This window comes from Hemiscyllium ocellatum, chromosome 2 (genome assembly GCF_020745735.1).
Source record: "Hemiscyllium ocellatum isolate sHemOce1 chromosome 2, sHemOce1.pat.X.cur, whole genome shotgun sequence".
Taxonomy (NCBI): Eukaryota; Metazoa; Chordata; class Chondrichthyes; order Orectolobiformes; family Hemiscylliidae; genus Hemiscyllium; species Hemiscyllium ocellatum.
The window spans coordinates 31,718,845-31,743,406 of record NC_083402.1 but is presented as its reverse complement, the minus strand read 5'-3'; the positions used below and the strand labels follow the sequence as shown (position 1 = coordinate 31,743,406).

The 24,562-nt window shown below is 40.3% G+C and overlaps 1 protein-coding gene across 9 annotated transcripts in view; it reads right to left on the bottom strand.

Annotated features, from left to right (window-relative positions):
• Positions 1–24,562, bottom strand: part of erbin (erbb2 interacting protein) — a 256,213-nt gene that overhangs the window by 105,980 nt on the left and 125,671 nt on the right. For all 9 annotated transcript variants that reach the window (XM_060835501.1, XM_060835530.1, XM_060835475.1 and 6 more), the window contains 2 exons: positions 10,107–10,185; positions 2,848–2,937 (listed from right to left, as the gene is read on the bottom strand). In XM_060835501.1, coding sequence (XP_060691484.1) covers positions 2,848–2,937; positions 10,107–10,185 — 169 coding nt within the window. The remainder of the gene's footprint in view (positions 1–2,847; positions 2,938–10,106; positions 10,186–24,562) is intronic.

Here is a 24,562-nt window from a genome sequence, read left to right as displayed (position 1 = left end):
TCCTCATTTGAAGAGGGTGTGAAAAGCATTCAGTATGTAAAGAATTACATGCTATCATGATCTTAAGGTGAAGTACAATTACCAGTATTAGATATAGTTGAGCATTTTTCTGCAAAAGTAATTATGGTTTTTTACAACCTTGAAAATGTAAGAACAAAAGATATAGGAGCAGGAGTAAGGTATTTCACCCATCAAGTCTGGTCAGCATTCAAAGAAATCATCGCTTATCTAACTGTTCCTTATTGCCACTTCCGTCTGGGTTCCTGGCTAACTCAACCTTGAATATATTCAATGACCAGAAGTCAAATGATTAATGACACTTGCAAGGAGCAATTCTTCACCTAGATCTTAAATTGGAAACCCTGTGTCATGAAACTATGCTCCCAAGTTCTACTTTCCGCCAGATAGAGTAACATTCTTTTAGCACCTGTTCTGCTCATTCCACCCTGAGCCTTAAGTTTCAATGAGATCACCGTCTCATTTTCTGAGCTTTAAGGAGTGTGGGTTCAACTTGCAATAAATGACTGGTAAGACAACTTTTTCTACTCTGGAATTAAGGCAGTAAACCCTACCTGCCTGCTGATGTGAACAGTAAAAATGTTATTCACACTAAATAAAACATATCTTTTCTCAAATTTACAGCATGCCAAAAGATGATGTGCAGTCTGGTACGATCTCAGCTTTATACTCTGGGGCAAATTACATAGCGAGTAAGAGGTTAAAAATAACAGCATAGATTCATAAAGATGCAGATTTTTAAAGTAGAGGACCACTACTTCTCTCACACCATTTTGCTGCCCACATTTGCTACTTAAAAATGAATAGCAGACAATGAACACCATTGTAGACACATGTAATGTATTGCAAGTATGTGAACAAGAGCTCACCTGGATAGAACCATTATCAAAAGTACATTGTTTAGGAACACAGCTTCAACATATTTAAATACTCATGACAAGTGTAATGCATTTTTAACCTCACCACAAGAATAAATAGTAGGTTTAAAAAAAGGGAATTGAGAAGGATAGAGAAAGTGAGACACATTGGACAACATGATCACAGGACCCTAAAGGGCAGATAGATAAGGAAACAAAGAAGGTATGTGGGGCGCTTTCCTTTATTGGTCAAGATATTAAATTCAAAAGCAAGGATTTAATGTTGGACCTATACAAGATATACATTAGGAGGCCAGAGATGAAATTTCATGCACAGTTCGAGTCACCACATTAGAAGGAAGGATATAGTTGCTGTAACAACAGTACAGAGGAGATTTAAAAGAATGTTGCCAGAGCTTGAAATTGCAGCTCTAAAGATTGGATAGTCAATTATCAGGGAGCACAGAGTTAAAGCGATTGGTAAAAGGATTATACTGGGCATAAAGAAAAATTCTCTCATGAAGAATATGGTGGTGGGTATCTAGATTTGACTGCCCAGTGGATGAGATGGAAATCCTCAATCCATTTAAAACAAACCTAGGTCTGCACCTGAAGCAAGGTTACAGATCCAGGTGTTTTGAGTACAACTAGAATTGGTGGTTAGTTCATTCAGTCAGCAAAAACACCATGGGCTGCTGATCGAAAACAAACACATGCAGAAGGGTGTGCAGGTAGAACAGGATTTACAGTCTGAAACTGTTGAATGCTGTGCTAACCCCAAACTTCCAATGGCCTGTCAACTTCATTTGCTACTTTGTTCTCATGCTGGCATCTCTGTCCTTGATCTCAATTGTCCCAGCGAAGCTAAATGAAAAGTCATGGCGTAGCTGCTCCACCTTAGTCAAAGGTGAATAACAAGGGGGTGTATTTTTAAAGTGAAAGAAGCTAAATGAAAAGTCATGGCGTAGCTGCTCCACCTTAGTCAAAGGTGAATAACAAGGGGGTGTATTTTTAAAGTGAAAGGCAGTAAGTTGACTGGGATTTGAGGAAAAAGGTTTTGTCCCAGAGGGTGAATGATGTCTTTGGATTCAATGAGTTCAGAAGAAGGGTCACTAGACCCCAAATGTCAAACTCTACTTTCTCGTCATAGACTTGCTAAGGTATATAGTGTTTTTGTTTCTGATTTCCAGCATCCAGAGTTCTTCGGTTTATTGTGCTCTAGAATGCACTGCCTGGGATGGTAGCTGAGGTGGGAAACCTTACAACCTTTAACAAGTACTTGGATGAGCAACAGAAACTGCACAACATTCAAGGCTATGGGCCTCGTGTGCGAAGTGGGATTACTATAGGTAGCAGTGCATTTTTGACAGGACAGAACAGATGGGCCAAAGGGCCTCCCCGTACTGTATGCCTCTGAGTATCTCAGCTTTCAATCGGGCACTTTGCAGATCTGTAGCAGATTTTTTAAAAATTGCAGACCACAAATTCCATCCTCTCCATGTCATTTATTTTGCTTTACAGGTCTTGTTTTCTTTCCTCTGAACTTCCATTGTCAGACTAATATTTCAGGCTTCTTTAAGTCTGATAGGTTTCTTGCAGTAACACAAATATATTGGTTGTCACAAAAATCTCTGCTTGTTCAAAGTGAAAGGATCAATTAGAAAGTGTGCCACAGGAAGATGATGCATTACCCCGCATGAGGATAAACTGATATAATCAACTAGGTTACTCATGAGCACCCTCTAAAAGCCTTTCAGCGATCTCGAGGAGCATTCATTATTTTATTGAAAGGGTATGTCATTGAGGCGAGGAAAAAGACGAGTGAGTATAAGAGGAGAGAACAAGAAGATATTATAGCATTGAATGAACAAAATTCAATAAGAAATGCTTCAATGGATTCCAAGTAATTAATGACAAGTGACTACATCATTATTGAGACTTTATACATTTGGAAATAAAATAAATTGCTTACCTTCCAAAGTTTGCTGGCAAAAAATCCAAAAAGGCATCATTTAAGTAAAGTTGAGTCAAGTTTAGTAACTGTGTGAAGCCATCTGGAAGCCTTAGAAGGGGAGGGAAAGAGAATGGATAACTGTTCAATACTGTTTCAAGTTTCTAAAATATTAATACAAGATTAGATTAATATTTGATGCAAACATTTTTCAACAAAAATGATGATTAAACAAAAACAATGCAGCTATACTTTCTTCAATTCTAATGTTGTGAGTTAAGGTTCTGGGATAACACTATTAGATATCTGGTATTGTTCCACTCTATTTCCTTTCTCAAACTCTTTCAAGGCAAGTTGGAACTGCTGACTTGGCCAGTATTTACTGCTCATCCCATATTTCCCTTGAGAGGTTGCAGTGAGTTGTTATCTTGGACAGCTGCAGTCCTTAGCATAGGGTGAGAGGGATGGTACTACACCCGGTGTTATTAAGAAAAGAATGTTTTGGTGTGGCTTTGACTTTTCTGATAAGCTCAAGCCAGACCTGGAGACAGTATTTTTTCTGCAAACAGTATTTATTTATACTACAAACGTGCAAGAAACATCTCTATCCTAAGCTACTCTAGTTCCAACCTGCTGGCAGAGTTGGTCACATGATCCGCAAGGTCACAGTTGCATCACATCATGCCTCAGAAGCTATTCTTGGTGGAGTGTTCAGGATTTGGACCCAACAACAGGGTAGCAATGGCAATGTAGGACAGCATGTGGTTCAGAGGGGGAGCTTGCCATGCCTTTGCGGTCCTTAACCTTCTAGGTGGCAGAGTTTACGGATTTGGAAGTTGATTTTGATGGAATGTCGGTCAGTTATTTCATCCTGTTTGAAATCTCAACTGAAACCAGGGAGAATCTGACTTAGAATAGTATGGGCACTGAAACATGTCAATGCTTGATGCAGCAAAGTTTCAATTCAACCATGTTACTGATGGAAGCGGGTGAATGAATATTGTCCTTAAGACAAGAAAGGAGGATTTCTACCAAAAATCAGTAAGAATCATTCCAAGTTCTGGGTCACTGAGCCATGAAGTTGGGCCGTTTAAAGCAACCCAAGGCAGGAATTCGACGTCAGGTTATTTAGTTTACAAAGACGGGATATGGAGTTACATTAAAACATGCCCTGATTCACTTCACAACATGATCATAGAATTTCCACAGTGTGGAAGCAGGCCATTCAGCCCACCAAGTCCACACCAAACTTCCGAAGAGCACCTAGGCCCATCCTGCTACTCTATTCCTGTAACCCCACATTTCCCACGGCTTATCCACCAAGCCTGCACATCACTGGACTCTGTGGGTAATTTAGCAAGGCTTATCCAATTAACCTGCACATCTTGGATGAAATTGATTGTTCTCCACAGACCATACTCCATCACCACTCAAAGTTTGCTGAATCCTGTTTTCTCCCTCCTTACAAAGGCCTTCCCATTTAGGAAATAGCCATTAGTGACGAAGTGAAGTGAATTCCAATTCATTTGAAACATTAGGAAAGAGAGTTCCATTAAACATTGCTCAAAGAACACCGGACCCTGTTAGACGTAAAAATAAGACAGCCATTTGGGTGAGCTAATTGTCATTTTCTCATTTCAAAATATACTCGTATGGGCCATGAATGGATTAGAACAGTCATTTGTTTCACATTCACCAATCTAAATCTAGTAACGTGATCAAGCCACTCAAGGACCGTCCTGTCATTTCCTTATTTCTTAAATATTTCTTCAATTTTTTTAAACAATGAGGGTCACTGGTGGCTCAGTGGTTAGGACTGCTGCCTCTCAGTGCCAGGGATCTGGATTCAATTTTAGCCTTGGATGACTATCTGTGGAGTTGGCACATTCTCCCCACGTTTGCATGGGTCTCCACGTGAATCCCCAGTTTCCACCCAGTCTGAAGATGTGCAGGTTAAGTGGCTTGGCTGTGGTTAATGCAGGGTTACAGGGATAGGGTAGGGGCCTGGATCTGGATGGAACCCTCAGTGGGTTGATGTGGACTCAATGGGCTGAATGGCCTCCTTCCACACTGTAGGGATTCTATGCAGCAATGGTTTCTGTGTGAACCACACCCTTTACTATAGCATGCTATGTTCCAACAACTCTATCCCTGAGGAAATTTCTCCACAGTTTAGCATACTAAGTTCTTGAGCTCTTTATCACTGGGTTCAATCCAGAGAATATAGTCTTACATTATATCAAAAATTCTTCATTGAATCCCTTACAAACATATCAATCAGAAATAGGCCATTCAGCCCTTTGATCCTTGCCCATTGATAAAATCATGCTGGTCAGATAGCAGTCTCAAATTTACTTTCCTGACTGCTTTGACCCCCTCATTAAGTCTTGCGCAAGTTTTTAAACAGGATTTTCCCCAGTACACTGCTAAGTATTAATTCCTCAACAAATGCGGCTAAAGCAGACTCCTCCTGCTTTTATAAAGGTGACTCATCCATGAGATCTTTCAATAAAGTAACACATAGAAATTAATGTGTCAAATTGAATCACATGAATGGGGTGGGGGTAATGCATTGAAGTTGAAAGAAAACTGCTTGGTAGACAGGAAAGAGAGATTTTCTGAACATCAGGCAATGACTATTGAGGTACTGCAGGGTACCCTAGCAGTTTACTATATATATACACATTAATGATTTAGATGAGGTAAATAAGTGTAATATCTCCAAGGCTACAGGTGGCACAAAACTGGATGGGAGTGTGAGCTGTGAGGAGGATGCAGAGTGCTTCAATGAGATTTGGACAAGCCGAGTGGGAAAATACATGGCAGGTGCAGCATCATGTGGATAAGCGTGAGGTTATCTACTTTGGGAGCAAAAACAGGAATACAGATCATCATCTGAATGGATAAAAACTGAAAGAGGGCAATGTGTAACAAGAACTGGGCGTCCTTGTATGCCAGTCACTGAGGGTAAGCATGCAGGTGCAGCAGATAATCATGGAGGCAAATAATATGTTAGCCTTCATAGTGAGGAGATTCATATACAGGAGCAGGGATGTCTTGCTGCAATTGTACAGGGCTTTGGTGAGACTATACCTGGTGTATCGTGTGCATCTTTGGTCTCCTTTTCTGAGGAAGAATGTTCTTGATATAGAGTGAGTGTACAGGGTTACTATAGGATGCGGCTGGTGACAGGAGAATCCAGAACCAGGGGTCACGGTCTAAGGATATGGGGCAAACCATTTAGGACTGTGATGAGGAAAGGTTTCTCCACTTCACCAGCACAGACAGCAATTGAGCCAAAGCATTGCTTGATATCAAGGAGGTGCGGTAATCAGCACTTGGGGCAAATGATTTCAAAGGATACTGGGAAAAAGCAGGAAGAGACTACTGAGTTGTTGATTAGCCATCATCAGAAGGAATGACAGAGCAGGCTCAAAGGGCTGAAAGGCCTACATGTACTGCTGTTTTCTACGTATCTATCTAAGCATTGTTGGCAAGGCTAGTGCTCACTGTACATTCCCAACTGCCTTCAAAGTCATCTTTGAACCACTGCAGCAAAATGGTAAATGCTCTCCGAGATTTTCAGGATTTCAGTGCCATGGTAATGAAAGGAGATCAATAGATTGTGAAGAAACTGCAGGGGGTGTTGTTTCATGCTCCTGCTTTCCCCATCTTTCTGTGGGGTCTAAGTTTCTAGTTTCATTAGCTGTTGTGTAAAGAGTCTTGACATGCTGCAGCAGGTCGTATGCACTGCCATCGTGTGTCAACAGTGAAGAGAGAGTTAGATGGTGTACCAACCAAGTGAATGATTGTACCAGTGTAACCATTGGATGTTATTAAAGCTGCACTTTTCTAGACAAGTAGAAAAGTATTTCCATTGCCTAGCAAGTCAAGGTAGTGGAAAGGTTTTGGGGAGTTGTAAGGTGAGTCCTGCAACTCAATCTCCACTAAATACCCAGCCTCTAAACTTCTCTTTGAACTTGAATGACCAGTGGTTCCATTTCTGGTCAATGATGACCCCTAGAATGTTGATGGTCAGGATTCAACAATGTTAACATCAAGGGATGGTGGCTAGATTATTCTACTTGCATGATCATTGCCAGGCATATGTGTTGCAAATGTTGCTCATCCCTCAACAACATAAACCTGGATGCTATTCAGCTTTTGCAGTATGTAGACCTGGAATATTTTATATCTAAGGAAGTGTGAACAGTATCAATTTTTACAAATGCTTCATGGGATGAGGCCACTGGCTAGGCCAGCATTTATTACCCATCTCTAAGTACCCATCTTACCCATCCCCAGAGGGCAGCTAAGAGTCAACCACATTGGTGTCAGTCTGGAATCACATGCAGACTAGACCATGTAATGAATGCCCTTTCCTTCCCTAAAGAACATTAATTAACCAGGTGGGTTCAACAATGGATTCATGGTCATCTTAGACTTGTGAACTTAAAAAAAAAAATCTGAAATTCAGTTCCACCACGTGCCATGGTGGGATTCAAACCTGGGTCTCCAGAACATTAGCAGAACCTTTGCATTAACAGTCTGGCAATAATACCACTAGACTGTTGAATTGCAATCATCAGCAGACACTCATTCTTTGACATTCTGATGAAGGGAAGATCATTAATGAAAAAGCTAGGAAACTTCCCTCAGAAACTATGGCAATCATATCCTGGGGCTCAGGTGACTGGCCTCCAAAAACCATAGGTATATCTTTTGTTTATCATATTGCTGCTTGTAAACTGCTTGAATGCAAATGGGCAGCCATGCTACTATAGTGATGACACTTCAGAAAAGTGCTTAAGTCGCTGAGAAGCACTTTGGGATTTTCTGAGGTCATGGACTAAGTTAGGCAAATGCACATCCCTCATTGCTACGCCTGCTCTTCATTGAGCCCCCAAAGAACATTGCTCACACTTATCTGTATTAAATTGTGCACACGATCCATCAGTTGACTTCTCTAACTGAGTGAACCATTTGAGCCTTTTAAAATGGTTATTTGTCAAACCTGCATCTTTAGTCTGTCAGCAAGTTTTAAGATTGCACTTTGGTCCAAACAAAATTAAATGCACGAAAAGTCAATTCCTGACATTATCATTTCTTACCCTACCATAAATGAAGAAACATTTATTTACCCTCTTTCTAATCCATACAATTTTACATGCAGCATTTCCTCCATGATAGCTTACTATTTTTCTCTAAGTAGTTCATTTGAGATGACATTGTAAAGAGTACATTGGCTGTGGTCCCTTCAGCTACTTAATCTCTTTCTTGAAAGAAGAATCACACGTATCAAACAACATTTGTCTTTATCAAATCTTTGTCAGTTACCCTTGATTAACCCAACCATGTCTAAATGCTCATTAAATTTAACTTGAATTATAGTGTGTGTAGTTACGTGCCCATAACTAACGCTAAGTGCACTGGTCTATACTTACAGCATCAATCTTTCCCTCCTTGATTAAAGGGATGCTGCTGGCTACTCTCCAGTTCCACAGAATAATTTGCAAATTTGAAAGACTAAATATTGTAAGCACAGCTTTCACCATCTCCTCTTAACTTTTAGCAGTTTATGTAGCAGCCAGACTGTGACCATATGCATGAAACAGTCGGCTATTTTTCTTTTTTTCCAAGTTACAATTCCTTTGAATTATTAAAAGAAATTACAAAATGAAGCCATTTCTTCCATTAGGAGTGTTGGCTTTGAATGAACTGTGCAAGTAACCCCAAGCCCAACCCCAACCCATACATGCAGACCCTCTCGAATAGCTCTAACCTCTTCCATTTTAATTGTATATCTGATTCAGCCTTGAACATTACAATTAAAGCCACTTCCATCAGTCTTTCAGACTCTTCTCATCTGTGCTTTTTTCACAACTATCTTAAACCAGTATCCTCTTTATTAAATCATTCAGCAGTTTTAATTCTTGTTGACACTGCCATTGATATTGGAGTCTCATGTTGCAGATGTTACTCAATACATAGGGAGTTCTAGCAAGTTTTTCATGCAGTCTAGTGGAGACTATAACATCTTTTCTAAAGTACAATAACAAGATCTAACCAGGATATTGTATCCGATACCTTATTGATTTATAACTCTTTGATAATTACCCTGCACCTACATATTCATTTCCATTAACTACTTTTAAAAATGAATATAAAGCATCAAAGTAGTATTCTCACATTTCCTTCGACAATGCAAACTTGTACATTATGCCGAAATTTCCCAGACCCCTGAACAAAGTAGCAATGACAAATTAGTTGGGAAAACATAGCAAGTTTGGAAAATGCAATTCTCAATGTTGAAAAAAATGAAGTCTGACTTTCTGCCCAAGGTTCAAGTAGAGAGTCTCTCTAGTGATTAGCAAGAGACCCATTTACGTATTATTACTTATACTCGTCTCATTCACATGCAGTTTGATCTTCTTCCATTCACCAGAGATACTAGACGATGGCAACTCCAAACATAAAAGGCCTGAGTGGTTACCTGACAGCTCCAGTTCACCACTTGGGACTTCCAGCACTCCCTCTTGAACAGTACTTCGAGGCATACTCCATGGGCAGTGACCACCAGCAAACTCCATCCAGAGAGGTTGGCATCAGCCACACTAACTTCATCACATCAGGGTGCCCCATCTCGAACTGCCATACTGCACTTCAGAGCACACTGCTACTTTTCACTGTCATGGTGCAACAAGTTAGTCTCCATGTGAGAACAGACACTTATCGCATGCATTGGAGCAGGGTCCACCTCAGGACTTCTTTCTTGTTACTTGAGGATTGCGAGACTACTTGGATGCTCACAGAATTTCCGTGAGACTTTAAGTTTTGAATGAGCCAGCAAAACACAGAAGCAAGCAAAATAAGCAGAGGTGCCGTGAACATCCAGAGAGGCACTTTCCTCTTTGTTGTTCCACTATAATTTTCTCTGGAAATCTTGGTGACTAAAACTATTCTTCAAATCCATTTTTGTATTATCATTTTACTAATGATGCCAACAATATAACCAAGTCACGATAAAAGTAAACAAATCTTGCTTTTTTGCCAATACATCCAATACAACATTAACTTCTGTGAAGAAAGGACTCTCTTGAATAGAATTCAAAGCAATACAGCATATTCTAATTGTGCAAGTGTTGTGATTAATGGTCAAAACAAACCACTTTAACTCTATCACTTCCACACAGCATCAAAATAAATAACATCATTGTGTACATGGAAATTCATGATTGATCATAAATGCATGAACTCAAGAAAGGTTGGCAGAAACTTACTTTGAAATAGGGTTTACACTGGCCTCAACCACAGATAGGACCTTGCAGTTTTTGATATTTTCTGGAAATTCTTGAATTCCTGAAAGATATGTACAATGTGCTTTATATATATATATATATATGCAACCATTTTGTTTACATTTTCTGAGAAAACAAAAGGCCAATTTAGAAGAACAAAATGAGAACCTATTATGGCTGGAAATAAACACCACAGATAAATATAGAATTACATTTCAGACTTCGTTCAGGAACTTTTCTTTGGTTTAGTCTAAAGCATCCATATCCGCAGCATGACATGTTTACATTGTAATAAATCCTTCATGGCCTCTTAAACAGCACATTCGAATGATTATACTGCTGTAATCTTGCTCGTTCAGCCATTTATGTTGGGAAAGCACAAATACTTTTGCTAAACTTTACTGCATAAAATGACTGGGCTTTTTTAAGCCAAGAAACAATCATTGATCTGGTGCTTTTAGTTTCAGTAATGACATTCAATATATAAATAATTATGTTATTTATATCTCCATAAGATAGGAGGAGACTCTTACTTTTTGTAGTTCCATGCAAAGTTGCATCACAAACAGCTAGAATACAAATGACAGTACAATAATATAATACCTGTATAATTCAGCAATTCTGATTTGCCCAAGTATCAGAATCAACGAAATTCTTTTAAATCCCATGTTGTGTTATTGTAATCGATGCAAATAAGAACAAACAACTTAAAATGGGAATATTTAGGGCTCAAATTCCCTTGCCAAATATGTATTAACGATTTATCATTCAACACGACTTCCAAATCAATTGTGCTAAAATGTGATTGGCAAGATCATGAGTGACGGTGACTATGATTTCCAAGACAACAAATTCCAAGATTGTGTGAGCGAGACTCTGAGGGTCATAATTTGTGATTGACTTTCCAAAGTAAATGCAAATCACTTGTCTTGATTATTGGATCTAGAATTTGAGTATATTCAGAGCATAGGTGAATGCAAAATAATTTCCAAATTTCTATTCCACACAGCCTGTGGTCAATTCTGCCTGGCAGAAGCCAATACAACAGACATTTATTTTTACTCAGTATTACCATCATGAGTGAGATAGAGTGCTCTTTTACCCCATCACAAAAATAACCTTCCACAAACTGTGCACAATCCATTTCAGTTCTGAATAAATTTGACAAAACCCTTAATCAAAAGTGGAATTAAAATGAGAGTTTACTCAGCAAAGCATGTGTCTATGATTATCGAAGTAGTGTTTAAAACTCTGCCTAACCACACCATGTATTATGTGCATGTTGCTCAATTTCTCCTAAAAGATTTACAGGAGGGTGAAGAAACAATTGGCAGAGGTACAATACGATATGACCGCAGCCACCCACCCATCAGCCAAACAGCAGAGATCAATCTGCAAGCTGGTTTGTTTTTCTGTAATGAAAAGGTTAAGCTTTTATATAGCAGCAATTGTGCACAACCAGATATTTTTATGCCAGTTCTTTATTCAGACAAACAATAAATGTGCAACATTGGAGGCTTAACACAAGATGCTAATTTGTTGAACTTCTTAGAATATCATTAGCACAAATTTTGTAAAGTTTGTGAGATGATTTGTAGCTCGGGTGCTCGTTGTTGTGGTTCTGTTTGCCGAGCTGGGAATTTGTGTTGCGGATGTTTCGTCCCCTGTCTAGGTGACATCCTCACTGCTTGGGAGCCTCCTGTGAAGCGCTTCTGTGATGTTTCCTCCGGCATTTGTAGTGGATTGAATCTGCCGCTTCCGGTTGTCCGTTGCAGTGGTCAGTATATTGGGTCCAGGTCGATGTGCTTATTGATTGAATCTATGGATGAGTACCATGCCTCTAGGAATTCCCTGGCTGTTCTGTGTTTGGCTTGTCCTATAATGGTAGTGTTGTCCCAGTCGAATTCATGTTGCTTGTCATCTGCGTGTGTGGCTAAGGATAGCTGGTCATGTCGTTTCGTGGCTAGTTGGTGTTCATGGATGCAGGTTGTTAGCTGTCTTCCTGTTTGTCCTATGTAGTGTTTTGTGCAGTCCTTGCATGGGATTTTGTACACTACATTGGTTTTGCTCATGCTGGGTATCGGGTCCTTCGTCCTGGTGAGCTGTTGTCTGAGAGTGGCTGTTGGTTTGTGTGCTGTTATGAGTCCTAGTGGTTGCAGTTGTCTGGCTGTCAATTCGGAAATGCTCTTGGTAACGTGGCTAGTCCTTTGGGTTGCGGCATGTCCTCATTTCGTTGTCTTTCCCTTAGGCATCTGTTAATGAAATTGCACGGGTATCCGTTTTTGGCGAATACATTGTATAGGTGTAGCCTACACTAGCCACACTACCATATATCAAGAGCATTTCTGAACTGACAGCCAAACCACTGCGACCACTAGGACTCATAACAGCACACAAACCAACAGCCACTCTCAAACAACAACTCACCAGGACAAAGTACCCGATACACAGCATGAGCAAACCCAATGTAGTTTACAAAATCCCATGCAAGGACTGCACAAAGCACTACATAGGACAAACAGGAAGACAGATAACGATCCACATCCATGAACACCAACTAGCCAAGAAACAACATGACCAGCTATCCTTAGTAGCCACACAAGCAGATGACATGTAACATGAATTCGACTGGGGCAACACTACTATTGTAGGACAAGTCAAACAAACAGAACAGCCAGGGAATTCCTAGAGGCATGGCACTCATCCACAGATTCGATCAACAAACACATCGACCTGGACCCAATATAACAGCCACTGCAACCGGAAGCGGCAGATTCAAACCACTATAAATGCTGGAGGAAACATCACAGAACCACTTCACAAGAGGCTCCCCACCACTGAGGATGTCACCTAGACAGGGGACGAAACGTCTGCAACACAAATTCCCAGCTCGGCGAACAGAACCACAACAAATTTTGCAAACATGAACACATGATCCAACAAGTGTTAACCAACAACTCTGACTTCGGTTCAAATAGATGACGATCAAATTACTATTGCTTGACATACAAAGTGTTGCGTAGAACAAGGCCATTAAGCCTATTAAGTCTGTGATGTGAACAGGTTGCGTAGAACCATTTGTTACGTAGCAAAAGAGGACACAGTTAAAATATAGTGGAACAAAAATTCCAGATTATTCTCCTTAAGATAGAGCTCTCAAAGTGAAGTAGTTGCTTTGAAAGTTTAATATATATTCTCAATACCTACCAATCCATAGAGTGCATCATTTCTTAAGAGATGTTTGCACTGAACTAAAAGCATATCAGATGTCATGTGCAGTAGGTCATGATCACCATGAAACCGATGGGGAGGAATAATTAGACCTACCATATAATATTTTGGAATCGCTCAATATTGACAACTGTAGAACCAAAACAAAAATGTTTTCTTTAGCAAATCTTTTTGAGCTTCAAGTGTTCGTAGGTTTTACAGAGCCCAGCTCATGGTGAACGCTGAGCAGAATGTGACAACAGGGCAGTGAACAGACTTCACAGGGAACCAAGTGCTGGAGCAGGACAGTGCAAGGCACATGTCTATCAGTGGAGGAGGCAGTGACGTTCTGTTCCAGACATATACAGACGTGAATGTGATTGATTTCCTGTAACCATGTGGTTGAAAACAGTTGATACTCTGTTTTCAGAATGACTTTTACTGTCTGCTTCACAATTGAAATGTATTAGATTGTATCAAGATACTATACTTGAGCAGTACATACACACAATACTTGCCATGGAAAATCTCATTCACTTTAACATAAGTACATTTTTAATAATGCAATATGTATTAATTAATGCCAGCCAGCTTCTCTAACACCAACGTAACTGTTTACAAGTGAGAGTCTGGTATAGTATAATTTTTCAAATTATTTTACTGGTTTTGAGTCACTTAATCCAATCAGCTATTCCTCTTTTAATGATCTTTCTGTACTTTTATTTGGCATTGAATTTAACTCCTCTAATTTATACTCCTCAATCCTTGAGCTACTAACTTCACAATCACTCAATCTGAGAAGCTACAGTTGCTTCAGTGTCAGGTGCCCGCCTACCTTCACTGTAGCATGGTCAGATTGTACTTTTGAACAAGCTTCAATCACAAAATATTGTGATTAAAGGGGCAAGAATAAGTCTGAAAATGGCAGATACAATGTGCAACAAACACAGAAAATGCTGGAGAAACTCAGCCAGTCTGGCAGCAATTATGGAGAGAAAGAGAGAGTTCACATTTTGAGTCCAGTATGACACTCTTCAGGAGATTCATGCAGGGCTCAAAAAGATAGATGCAGAAAGATTTATCACCCTAGGGGAGAGTCAAGGACCAGACAGTCAAATCTCAGAGTGAGGGATTATTCATTTAAGACAGATGAAAAGGAACATTTTCTCTCTGAGGATAATGAGTCTGTGGAATTCTTTAAGCAGAGGACTGGAGTTGCTGGATCATTAAGTATGTTCAAGGCTGAGACAGACAGATTTTTAATCAATAAGGGAATCAACAGTTATGGAACAGAGGGAGGAAAGTAGAGGTGAGGACAATCAACCATGCCCTCTAAATGGTGGAGCAAACTTGATGACAGAATGGTCTACTTCTGTTCCTATGTCTTATAGGGGTAGTCACTAGTGTCCATGACCTCAGTCACAGAGTGGTTACAGCATGGAAGATTATTTGGCCTGTCATGTCTGTACTGAGTTTCTGAAGGATTGGTTCAACTTAGGTTACCCAGTCAGAGATATACAAAAGTATATTCCATACAGATATATGGAAACAGACTCTTTGGTCCAACTCATTCTTGCCAACCAGATATCCTAAATAAGTTTAGTCCCATTTGCTAGCATTTGGCCCAAATCCCTCTAAACCCTTCCTATTCATATACCCATCCAGGCACCTGATAAATATTGTAATTATACCAGCCTCCACCACATTTTCTGGCAGCTCATTCCACGTATGCACCACCGTCTGCGCGAAAACCTTACTCCTTAGGTTCCCTTTTAAATCTTTCCCATCTCACCTCAAATTTATGGCTCTGGTTTTGGACTTTGCTACCTTGACGAAAAGACGTTGGCTATTCACCCTCTCTATCCATGCCCCTCATGATTTTATAAACTTCTATGAGATCATCCCCCAATCTCTGACGCTCCAGGGAAAACAGCCCCAGCCTGTTCAGCCACTCCCTGTAACTCAAACGCTACAACCCTGGCAACATCCTTGTCAATCTTTTCTGAACCCTTTCAAGATTTACAACATCCTTCCGATAAGGAGCAGACTAGAGTTGCATGCAGCAGTCCTAAAGTAACCTAACCAATGTCCTATACAGCAGCAGCATGATCCCCAATACTCAATGCTCTGACCAATGACAGCAAGCATGCCAAACACCTCCTTCACTACCCTGTCTACCTGCGACTCCACTTTCAAGGAACTGTGAGACTGTACTCCAAGGTCTCTTTGTTCTGCAACACTCCCTGGACCTTCCCATTAAGTGTACAAGTCATGCTCGGATTTGCTTTCCCAAAATGCAGCAGCACACATTTATCTAAATTAAACTCCATCTGCTACGCCTCGGCCCACTGGCCCATCTGATCAAAGTCCCATTGTACTGCAAGATAACCTTCTTTACTGTCCACTAAACCTCCAATTTTGGGGTCATTTTCAAATTTACTAATCATACCTCCTACGTTTACATTCAAATCATTTATATAAATGATGAAAAGCAGCGATCCTTGTGGCATTTCACTGGTTACAGGCTTCCAGTCTGAAAAGCAACCCTCCACCACCACCCCTCCATCTTCTACCTTCAAGCCAGTTCTGTATCCAAATGGCTAAATCTCCCTGTATTCCATGAGACCTAACCTTTCTAACCAGTCTCCCATGAGGAACCTTGTCAAATGCCTTACTGAAGTCAATCCTCTTCATTACTCCTTCAAAAACAATACTCAATAAAGTTTGTGTGACATGATTTCCCATGCACAAAGCCATGTTGACAATCCTTAATCAGTCCTTGACTTAACAAATACCTGTAAATCCTGTGCCTCAGGATTCCCTCCAACAACTTCTTAACCATTGATGTCAAGCTCACCAGTCTATAATTCCCTGACTTTTCTCATCATCTTCCTTAAAGTAGGCACCACGTCAGCCAACTTCCAGTTTTCTGGCACCTCATCTGTGACTATCACTGATACAAGTATCTCAGTATGGGGCTCCAGCAATCATTTCCCTAGCTTCCCACAGAGTCCTAGAATACACCTGATCAGGGGTTGGGGAGTTATCCACATTTGTATGTTTTAAGACATCCAGCACCACCTCCTCTGTAATATGAACATTTTTCAAGATGCCATTATTAATTTCTGCACTAACTTGTACTTTTCCTGTAGCCTTGCAATTTTTTTTCCTTCAGGTAATCATCTGGTTTGCTTTTAAAAGCCTGATTGACTCTGTCTCCGCTAAACACTCAAGAAAAATATTCTAGATTTTAACCAGATAACAGTAAAGATCACACCAGACCTAATCAGAGCAGGACCAATACCCTTAATGGTAAGGTCCTGGGGAGTTGTTGCAGACCAAAGCGACCACAGGGCTGCTCTCTTTTCAAAGAGAGATGACTGGTCATGTTTTAACCTGAGAGTCATTGCATTTCAGGAGTGGGAGTTAAGAGGTTGAGGAGAGTCCTCAGTTGATATGGGAATCAAACTCATGCTGCTGGTGTCACTTTGCATTACAAACCAGCCATTCAGCCAACTCAACTAAATGACTCCCAAGACCATTCACTGCATTGAACATTTACTTTCCTCACCTCTCCTTTGATCTTCAGCCTCACTCTTAAAACTCAAGAGAATTCAAACCAGTTTTCTCAATCGATCCATATAAAACAGACTCACTATCCCAAGCATAAATGTAGTGAACAGATGCTGCACTCATTTTAAAGCAATTATATCCTTCCTTCGATAATGGGACCAAACCTTCACCACGGTTCTCTGGGTGAGATCTCATTAAGTCTCTATATCCCTCCAGGAAGACATGCCCACTTCTGAACTTAAATCTCTGAGATAAAGACCACATGCCATTTGCAGTTATGTGGAGATTGCTGTAGCAGTATTTCAGGGTTTCAGACCTTTGCGATCTTGGTTTGCTGGTTTGTTCCCTAGCTTGCTGAACTCTATCTGCAGAATCTACACACTTGTTTCTTTCATTGGTACCAACCAATAAAAGCCATTACCATTGGCTAATCACCCTCCACTCTGTGTACTCTGCAGCCAGTGACATCCTTGAATCTAACAGCAGGAAGACAACATACTAGATTCAGATCAGAGTTTGCATAAATAACCACAATCATCATTAGCCTCATGTAACTTTGACAGCAAGTCATGCCCTATGGTTTCGACTATATCGAAGGTCATATCACCACAATCATAGCAATTATAAGCTATTAAGAAAGTCTTATTAATTGATCAGTTCACCATATCCTGCAAAACTGCTGTTACAAACCAATTAACAGAATTAAGCAATGATAATGAATGTAGTTCATCATACTATCACAGCATGATTTTTTTTCCTCTTTGCATGTATTATGTAGTACCCCTGGAAAGGCAGATAGACACCCTCAATAACAGGAAGTCCATTCATAAAGCTAAAAGCTTCACAGCTCAAATGAGTGGAAATTAGTTGTATTGCATATTATAGAGCTTGCCTGCAAATTCTGCAGTTCCCTCAATTTCACAGCACTTACTTACAGCAAAATTACACCACATTAAAATGCAGCTACAGATATGCTGTGTTCAAATATACACAAATTTATGAAAATTAGAGATACTAAATGTGCTTCTCCAAATTTGTTTCCATGTGCTCTGCGCAAAGCATTTTCACCATATAATCTTTTTAGAATAAATGGCTTCTACTCCTTCATTTCAAAATGAGTCAGCTTTCACTGGGAAATAAGGAAATGTAGTCAGAAAATCCATAATGCATCAAGCAAATTAAACACAAATTCACTTGCAATACAAAAGAACTGCAGATGCTGGAAATCAGAAACAAAAATCGAAATTGCTGGGAGTGCTCAGCAGGTCTGGCAACATTTGTAGAGAGAAAGCACAGTTAATGCTTTGGGTCCAGTGACTTCTTCAAAACTGCATTGTGACTAGCTTGAACTGGATTTAAAGGGTTTTTTTTAAAATTAAAAGAAAAGACTTCAGTATCATATCACGACCAACTTCTTTCCAGTTTAATTATTTCAACTGGTTCTGAGCATTCAATAACTTGCGTTTCATAAAACAAAATACTGCAGACCCTGGAAACCTGTCTGCGCATCTTTCATGAGCACTGATTTTACACAATACCAGACGACTGGTTTTACTCTTAACTCGCATCACTCCTAGGAATCGATTCTACTGACACCACATATCTTCTTCCCTTTCACTCACATTAATTAACCAGGAAACTTTACTCTGTGCCTCCAAAAATATTTATTCTTGGGACAGTTCATTGATTCTTCAGGTCAACGTGAAATTGGAGGATGGACAGAGCCAAGTGAGTTTTTAAAATGTTGGGATATTAGCCTTAATTACCCAGCCCACTATAATTTTTCCTCTTTCACCTTCAGCCTCCTTCTGCTCCTGCCCTGCTACCAGTCATTTATGGAGTTCTCTTCATATCTTGTCTTCAGCTGCCTCACTCAGATCTTCCACTTTTAATAAAAACAAAAATTGCTGGAAAAACTCAGCAGGTCAGGGAGCATCTGTACAGAGAAAGCAAAGCCAACATTTCAGGTCCAGTGACCCTTCTTCAGAGCTAGTTCTGTTTTCTCCACTTTTAACACTCAGTATCTTCAGTATCCATCCTTTGCCTTTCTTTCAAGTATGTGTCTGCAGCGCTTCCTATTGCTTTATCTGAAACACAGACTTTGGGTGAGATTTGGAAGTGTCAAGCTGAGTGAAAGACCAGTCCCTGGGCTACGACAATCACTTCAGCTATGCTGCAGATGGATTTGGGTGGTCTCTAAAATGAGTAGTCAAAGGCTCACCTTGGAAGTCAAGTGCTGATGACAAAACCATAGGTATGTGAAATTCAATAATCGCAGAAAATATTGATTGAGCAATCAATATTTAGCAATTAAGCAATCAATTCTAGCTTAAGTAGGGAGAAATATTTAAGTAATAATTGTGTCCATAACTGTAAGGCCATAAGGTGTATTAGCAGAAGAATTTAGTCATTGAGTCCACTCCATCAACGAGATCATTGCTTATCTGATCATCCTCAATTTTACATTCCCAGCCTTTCCCCATAAACCTCAATTCACTTAGTGATCACAGATTGTACCCAATGACTCAGCCTCAACCACTTCTGCAGTAAACAATTCCACAAATTCACGACCAACTCAGAAGAATTTCCTCCCCATTTCTGCCCTAACTGGGCCATCCCTTATTCTGAGTTTAGGCTCTGTAATCCTATACTGTTCTGCAAATGGAAACAAACTCTTTACATCTTCCCTGCAAAGTCCCTGAAGAATCTTGTATGCTTGTATTCCATAAATGTTGTTTCCAAATAATTTAACACTAAACATGAAGCATTGTCTCTTCAAGGTAAATAAGAAAACTGAATAGTTTAATGTGTTACGCAGAAATCACTTGCAAACTCAATGCTGAACTACAACATACAATGCAAAGAATTACGCTCACCTTCTCCTCCCCCTCCCCCCCTAGTGATACCACATGCTTTAAGCTCTATCAACAATTTTGGTGATGAACTACAGACCTATCAGCATAGTTCTTATATACAAACATGGTTTGTTTATGGATCATGCTATCCAAAGTAACTCATATGAGAAGCCGTACAATTAGCCAGGAAGCAATTTGCATGGAAAGCAAGTGCTCACAACGAGCAAAGTAAATATTTACATATTTTAGTTTGCTTGGTACATAACAAAATGTGGAGTTGGAATTCAAAGAGTTTTTTGAAATCCAATTCATCATTAGGTACTCAAATGAAAGCAGTTTAAATTAGCCACTCATACCAGGTAACCAGGAAAAGTAATTTTGGAACTTTAATTAAAGAAGGTTCCAAAACAAACAGATAAAGCACAAATGTCAGGACTGTAATGTACCATGAAGGTCAACCCTGAAAATTGCTGAAATGCTTGCTACATTAAATAAGAGAGCTACCTCATACAAGGAGACCATTCAGCCCATCACACATGTCAACTTTTTGAAGAAGTTGATTAGCCTCTAATCTCCTGTTCCTGCTCTGATGACCTGCAAGTATTTATATTTCCGATGTCCTTCAAATGACCCCTTCAAATTTACCACTGACTGGGCTACTACCATGTTTTCAGACAGCATGTACCAGAACATAGCACTCAACATAGAAAGAAGTGACCCATCTCAGTGCTATCTCTTTTGCAAATTACATTGAGATCCTCCAATTATCAACTCTGTTACCACTGGAAACAATTTCCCATCACTTTGTGTAATCATGATTCCTCATATTTTAAAAACTTCTATTAAATATTTCCACATGCTCATCCAAGTAGAATAATTTAACACTTCTCCAGCTCCTAAAAAACGCATTCACTCTGTTCTCCGATGCCCAAACCCAATGTTATGGAATCTGCTGACAAGGACAGTGCTGTTGCTGCATAGTGGACTGACCTCTACCCTGCAGAGGTCAAACATTAGCTCCTTGACCTCTCCTACACCTGCCAAGTCCATAGCCCTACCAAACAACAAGCCTTTATCTTCAAGGCTGCCACTGACTCCAGCCCCTCTGGATGCCTTCCCTCACCCAATCCCAGGTTCCTATCCCTCAGTCTCCTGACCCTGAACTGCCCGATTCTGCCTCCCAAGATCCATAAACAGGACCGTTTGAGCATACTGAACATTTCAGCATACTCCTGCTTCAAGATTCCTACTTCTTTTCATTTCAAAAATATACTTTATTCAAAAAATAATTTGATGGTCTGTACAGTTGGTCATGCCATACATACGTAAACATTTACAAACCAAGTTCAAAATTTATCATTTTTATACACAGGTCTGTAGATTTATGCATCATATGTCCACATATTTAACTGAGGCATCAGCAGAGCATCAGTGGGCCCCCTGTTCTTCCTGATGAAGGGCTTTTGCATGCATAAAGAATCTCACAGGCAGAGCCCTTCTCACCACCAGCCAAGCCATGTCTTGGTGCTTGCTGGAAAGTTCTGGCGATGAGGCATTCTGCCAAATGGCTTTGACAGTCTGGTCAGGGAACCGCTCAATAGGATCCGCCCTCTCCTTTTCCCCGAAGGGTCTCAAGGACACTACGTGCTGACCACTTCCAGATGGACTTGTGGTCAGAGGTGTTTTTCTTCATAAACTTCTCCATGAAGGGCAGGTGATATGGAACGGTCCAACTACTCAGAGCGTTCCGCGGCAGCGAGGCCAGGCCCATCCTTCGCAACACCGGGGACAGGTTGAACCTCAGTACGTAGGTGACACTTGGTGTTTGCGTACCGGGGATCCACAGCTTGATGCAGCCACACACAAAGGTGGCCATCAGGGTTGAGGGTGGCATTGGGTGTATTTTTTTCCCCCGTTGCCCAGATCTTTGTACAGCGAGTCCCTTCAGACCTGGTCCATCTTTGACCTCCATATAAATTGGAAGATGGCCTGGGTGACTGCAGCAGCACAGGTTCTGGAAATAGGCCGGGCCTGTGCCACATATAACAGCAATGACAGTGCCTCACACTTCAAGATTCCTACTGCACATGAATTTTTCTCCCCTCTTCCAGTCACATTCATTACTCACATGAACTTCCCGACCCCAACTTTCTTCTCTCCACCATACAAAGGGAGTAACTCAAACTATGCCACTTGAGAACAATTCACATCTCATGTGGAAAAGAAGTGGTTCAGAGAAGCACAATCATGAGAAAACTAGGTACACAGATGAGGGTAGTGCTCAGTTGATGTGTTCTGCATAAAGTTCAGTAAGGTCAAGTTTCCACGTGGCAGATTGGTTAAGAAACTAAGAGCACATAGGATTCAGGGCAATTAGTCAAATTTGATCCAAAACTGGTTTAGGTGACAGGAGGCAGAGGGTGATGTTCAAAGGGTGTTTTTGTGACTGGAACCCTGTGGCATCTACTGGTGTAGCACAGGGTCCCATGCTATTTATTACTTCCAGAATAGTGTAGGTATGAGCTATGACCAGAAAGCTTGCAGATAACATGAAAATTGGTGGGTGGTAAATAACAAGGAGGAAAGCCATAGACTATAGGACAATATAGGCAGGCTGGTCAGATGAGCTAAACAGTGACAAAGGGAATTTAATGATCAATGTGAAGTAACATATTTTGAGAGACCTAACAAGGCAAAGGAGTGCATGTTGAATGGTAGGACCCCAGAAATTACAGAGGGACCTTGATGTAAGAGATCCTTGAAGGCAGCAGGGCCAATACAATAGGGTATATGGAATAGTTTCCTTTATTAGTTGAGGCGCTGAATATAAGAGAAACAAGCTTATGGTGGAGCTGTACATAAAGTTAGAACACAGCTGGAGTACTGTTTACGGTTCTGGTCACTACACTATTAGAAGGATGTTATTGCACCACAGAGGATACAGAAGAGACTCACCAGGACGTTGCATAGACTGGAATGGTTCAGCAATGAAGAGAGTCCAGATAGACTGAGGCTGTTTTCTTTAAAGAGAAGAGGTTGAGGAGAGATCCAAGTGAGGTGCACAAAGTTTTGAGCAGCATAGACAAGGGAGAAACTTTTCCCTTGAACAGAGAGAGGTAAACAACTAGTGGGCACAGTTTTAAGGGAAAGAGTAGGAGGTTTAGAGAGGATTCAACAAAAAATAATTTCATTCAGAGAGCGGAGGAAATCTGGAACTCGCTGCCAAAAAGCACACTCATTTTGTATTCAGTCCCCAAACAAAATCCATTTCCTAACCATCGATTTATTCCCCCTTTTAATCTAAGCCATCACGAAGACGAACTATTTCCAACTCTGTGGCATTTCCATTTTCCACCCTGTTTTAACATATTTGCCACTGAAAACCTCACCCATTCTGTTGGTAACCTTGGATTTGACTATCTGTGCTTGGCCAGCTTCCCACATTCTATCATCATAAATGCAAAACATTCTAGATGCTGGAAATCTGAAACAAACACAGGAGGCTTATGAAATTCAGACAGACAATCTGACAGCCTCTATGGAGAGAAATATTTAGTATTTCAAATCTGATAGGACTCTGCTCCAGAGTGACTCTACTAATTCTATTTCTCTCCACAGATACTGCCAGACCTGCTGAGTTTCTCTCGCATTCCCTGTAGTTGTTCCACATTCAGCCCTCTAAGTGTGAGCTGATCCAAACTTTTGTCTATTACTCGATAGAGGACCACAATCTGAAACCTCAGCTCTGCTTCTTTCCGAACACAAGTTGCCTGACCTACTGAACATTTCCAACCTATTCTGCTTTTGCTTCAGAACTGAAGTCTTGTTCGTGTGGTTTCTTTCGGAGGCGCTTTGTGCAAACACTTCCTAAGTAAATTCCACGAGCATACACTTTCCTATCAAAGCTGCCAAAAAATGAGAACCTTGTATGTTTATTAGGGGTGAGGAAGAAGAGTTGTCAGCGAAAGAGAAGAGTCGATGAACTCAAACTTGGAAGTCTTTCTGTCAGTGTAGCTTCCGGAAATGATCACATTTATGCAGAAGGTCAACAGAATGGGTGGTAACCATGTATGCACAAACAGGAAAAGCATCTGTTATTTGACATGACCTGCAAAACCTGAAACTGCATGGACCAGAAGTTGAAAACATGGAATGGAATTGAATCTAGCAGGCCTTCATCAACAAGTATCCCACCACATTTCACATCAATAAAGCAGAATGGGTAACTGAAAGTAAAAATGAAAACTTCAGGAGAAGGAACACAATTGATTTTTTGATAAACTACTCTAGAAGCAATTTGAAGCTGTCAATTAAATTGTAATGAATTATGGTAGTGCAAGACTTCAGGAACAGTGACAGATTACATGTTTGGTTTGGTTTAATAATCAAGGTCAAAGCCAACCAGATAAAAGGAACAAATGAAGCAGTTCAGAACAAAGCCTGAAGTACACAAATGAGTGGGAAAAAAAAAATCACCTGAGCAAACTGGATGTGCAAGGCACACTGTTCTTAAAGGGAAATATTCTTTGGCAGAATCTGCATTCTCCTTCCTCTTAGCCAAGTGCAATTCTTATGTGAACAAAAAAAGTCAATGAGGGCAGGTAGGTGTTATACTGAGGTAAAAAAAATTGCAATCGCCGCTGGGGTCAAGATCTGACTATTGATGGCAACAAAATGCAACTAATGGAAATTTCATCGGGTTTACCAAATCAAGAGCCCACCGTGAAAATTTTATCATCATGTCTCACAAACTTGATTGAGTTTTTTGAAGAAGTAACAAAAGAGGATTGAGGAGGACAG